Source organism: Sinocyclocheilus rhinocerous, unplaced genomic scaffold, assembly GCF_001515625.1.
Source record: "Sinocyclocheilus rhinocerous isolate Xijiao unplaced genomic scaffold, SAMN03320098_v1.1 scaffold584, whole genome shotgun sequence".
Lineage (NCBI taxonomy): Eukaryota > Metazoa > Chordata > Actinopteri > Cypriniformes > Cyprinidae > Sinocyclocheilus > Sinocyclocheilus rhinocerous.
Genome location: NW_015630348.1, coordinates 666,014 through 669,260, shown reverse-complemented (window position 1 = coordinate 669,260; position 3,247 = coordinate 666,014). Strand labels below are relative to the sequence as shown.

At 34.4% G+C, this 3,247-nt stretch overlaps 1 protein-coding gene across 5 annotated transcripts in view; it reads right to left on the bottom strand.

Moving 5' to 3' along the window:
* Positions 1-1,014: 1,014 nt before the first annotated feature.
* gria2b (glutamate receptor, ionotropic, AMPA 2b) overlaps positions 1,015-3,247 on the bottom strand; it is a 29,810-nt gene continuing 27,577 nt past the window's right edge. For 2 of the 5 annotated variants that reach the window (XM_016552408.1, XM_016552409.1), the window contains exon 16: positions 1,015-1,889. In XM_016552408.1, the coding sequence (XP_016407894.1) occupies positions 1,734-1,889 (156 nt within the window). In that variant the 3' untranslated portion in view covers positions 1,015-1,733. Of the gene's footprint in view, positions 1,890-2,880 lie in introns of those variants that run through there. The other 3 variants (XM_016552412.1, XM_016552413.1, XM_016552410.1) reach the window with 3 other exon arrangements.

Sequence of the window (3,247 nt, the reverse complement as noted above, 5' to 3'; positions counted from 1 at the left end):
ACTGGATTTGCTATAATCATATTGGTCATTGAAAACTGCAATCGAAACATAAGACTATTAGTCAGCTTTTATTTAGAAAGGATCCCAAAAAAATAAACAAGTTGGCACACATTCATTTACAAAATGGTAGAGAGAGCAGTCCTTAAAATTACATGATCTTGTTCAACTAATAGTGATTATATCATGACAAAACCAAAAGTCTTAAGCAGTCTCCCAGTCTAGTATGGAAGACCGAGGAGAGAAAGGCTGAAGTGAGAAGGGGAAAAAAAATCATACAGAAATGTACATAACTGTGATCATTTTCTGAGCTTACAAATGTACTCTCACTTTTTGGGACATCTTTGTTTTTAATCTCAGTTTATTGCAATATCAAGTGTTAACTGTTATGGTTGCCATTGCTTTTTTGGGAAATAGTAGTTTAACTGCGATATAATAAACTGTGGACTATTATCATTATCAAACAAACTGTTCTCTCGTGGTTGGTTTCATAAATACTGAAGAATAAGCATAGATGTTTTGGCCTGTAATACGGCATTTCTTGCCTTTTATGAAAAATATATGTAACTTGGATGCTTGGAAAACAAATTCTAGATGCAGAGTGAAAATGTAAAAAAGCCATACTGTGGTCTGAATGCTAAATTTGCTATAAGGTAAAAACAAACCAGCAAAAATTTAAATAAAATCCTTGATAAATCACTGTGTATACCATCCAACTGTACATTTAGTAACAAAACTTACAGAATGTATTGACTACATTCACATTGATGACAGATTAATATATGACTATATTTATCAATAATTTTGGCACACTTAATTATTTGGCATTTTTAACAGAGCATTTTGTTGATGTGTATGCTTCTATTCATTTCACAGCAAAACATATGCAATAATACAATAGGTACTTTTTTTAACATTTTCCTTTTTAAGTTCATATTGTAAACACGTTTCTTTTTTAATATTATAACCGCTACCCTGATTTTCTTGATAAACAAAAAATACAAACAGATTCTTGAAATCAAACAAGTCGATGAAAGTAAGAGATCATAACCGCGGCACCCACTTTTCAAACAGATTTCAAATGACAAGCATTGCTAGATATTTCATATTAACACCAAAATGTTAATGAATGTATCAGAAGAGGACTAATAAATTACAAGATAAGCAACATATTTGGCATTAAAATGTGAAACTAGTAGCTAAGCTCTTAAAAGTATGTCGAGATAATGATTTACAGCTTTAATTAACTGGTATGTAAGCAGGTTTATTTAAAAGCCATTTCTGTGAAAATACATAAAAATACTTTTTCATAGAGATTTTTTGTTCGTTTTATTAATAAAAAGACATTTCACATCCTGAAGCAGACGATGGTAAAGTGTGCTTGAGCCGAAATAAACATCGGAACGGCATCAGCTACGAAAACAGACAGACTTTATTAACTTCTCTCTTTCCCGCAAAGAGCTTCTATGTGTTTCAAGTTGTCGTCAAAAATATCCGTTACAGGGGGTAGATGTCATCAGCTCGCTAAGCGAGTGTCTTTGTGTCAGTCGGCGTATTTCCAGTAGAAGAGTGCATCTTTTGTTATAAAGGGCCAAGGAAGGATTATGTCTCTATGACATCAAATGAGGCCTCCGTCCTCCATTCAGGTGAGAGATAGGGGAGAGAGCGACAGGAAAGAGAATAGAACGCGCTCTATTGAAAACCATTGTGTAAGGCACTCGGCAGGTTCTTATCCATCAGGAGAGATCAGTCAGACTGATGTTCATTCCCACACCAGGTCTAACAAAGGGCACTGCATGTACTGCTTTGGGGAACTCAGGACTCATCACACGTCCATTCTCGCCAGTAATAGACAGTCTCGCTTTGCTCCTCATAACGTCCGAAAAGGTCACCTGGAACACGCACATAGATGCGAACGGAGAAACAAATATTCACGCACACACACCAAACAGAGAGATGAAGGAAAGTTAGAGCGGATTTCGCAAACTGGCTTCAAGCTTATTTTAAAAATGTTTAGTTGAAAATGCAGACATGAATTGATGTGGTGGAAAAACATCAAAAATGATGAGCAAAGTCGCGAGCAATCACCATTTAAAAAATCATATCGCAAGCAGGCAATGAGGGAGATGGGTATGGAGGCTTGTTTCTGTCATATAAAATAAAAAAAGGTAATTGCGACTTTTTATCTCACAATTCTGACTTGTTTTCTCACAATTGTGAGTTTATATCTCAAATTTGCAAGTTATAAACTTGTATTTCTGAGTATATATCTTGCAATTCAGGTTGCTATTTTCTTTTCTTTCTGGTATTTTCAAGTTTATATTCTCACAGTTTGGACTTTTCTTCTACTAGGTCTTAACATCTCACAATTCTGACTTTTTTCTCGAAATTCTGAGATTATATCTCAAATTTGCAAGTTATAATTAATAATTCTGAGTTTACATTTCACAATTCTTTTTTTCTTGTAACTGCAAGTTTATATTCTCAGAGTTTGGACTTTTCATCCACTAGTTCTTATCATCGCGCAATTATGACTTTTTTGGAGTTTTTATCTCATAATCTCTGACATTTTGCAATTGCAATTTATAAACTCGTAATTTGGATTTTACATCTCTTTTTTTCTCTGAATAATGATTTTACGTCTCGCTTATATCTCATATAATTGTGTTAACATCTCAATTGCAAGTTATAAACTCATAATTCTGAGTTTACATCTCGCAATTCAGATTTTTTTCCCTGTAATAGCTTGTTATTCTCACACTTCAGACTTTTCTTCTTAACATTTCGCAATTCTGTTCTGAGTTCAAATCTCACAATTCTGACTTCTGACATATAAACTCAGAATTGCAAGAAAAAAGTCAGAATTGTGAGATAAATAGTCACAATTACCTTTTTTTTTCATTCTTTGGCAAAAATAAGCTTCCATATGGATGGGTGATACAACAACAGTCATACATGACAATGGAGTTGACAGAACAAAATCACACGAGATGTACAAAAAACTTTTCTCTCCAATATATGTGCAGTGGACTGAGAGAAATGAAGTTTTTTTTTTTCCCACTAGGAACACCAGTACATACGATCCATCTTACGGTCAAAATCTCCTCATTCAATAGAACATTCAGGGAATGGAACAGATGGAAGCCAAAAGAAGCGTGCACGGGGACAGACTGGAATGACGGCCGCGTATCCTACCCCCTTAAATTTTTACACTTTCGATCCCATATACGTTGTACCCTTCCTTATAAGT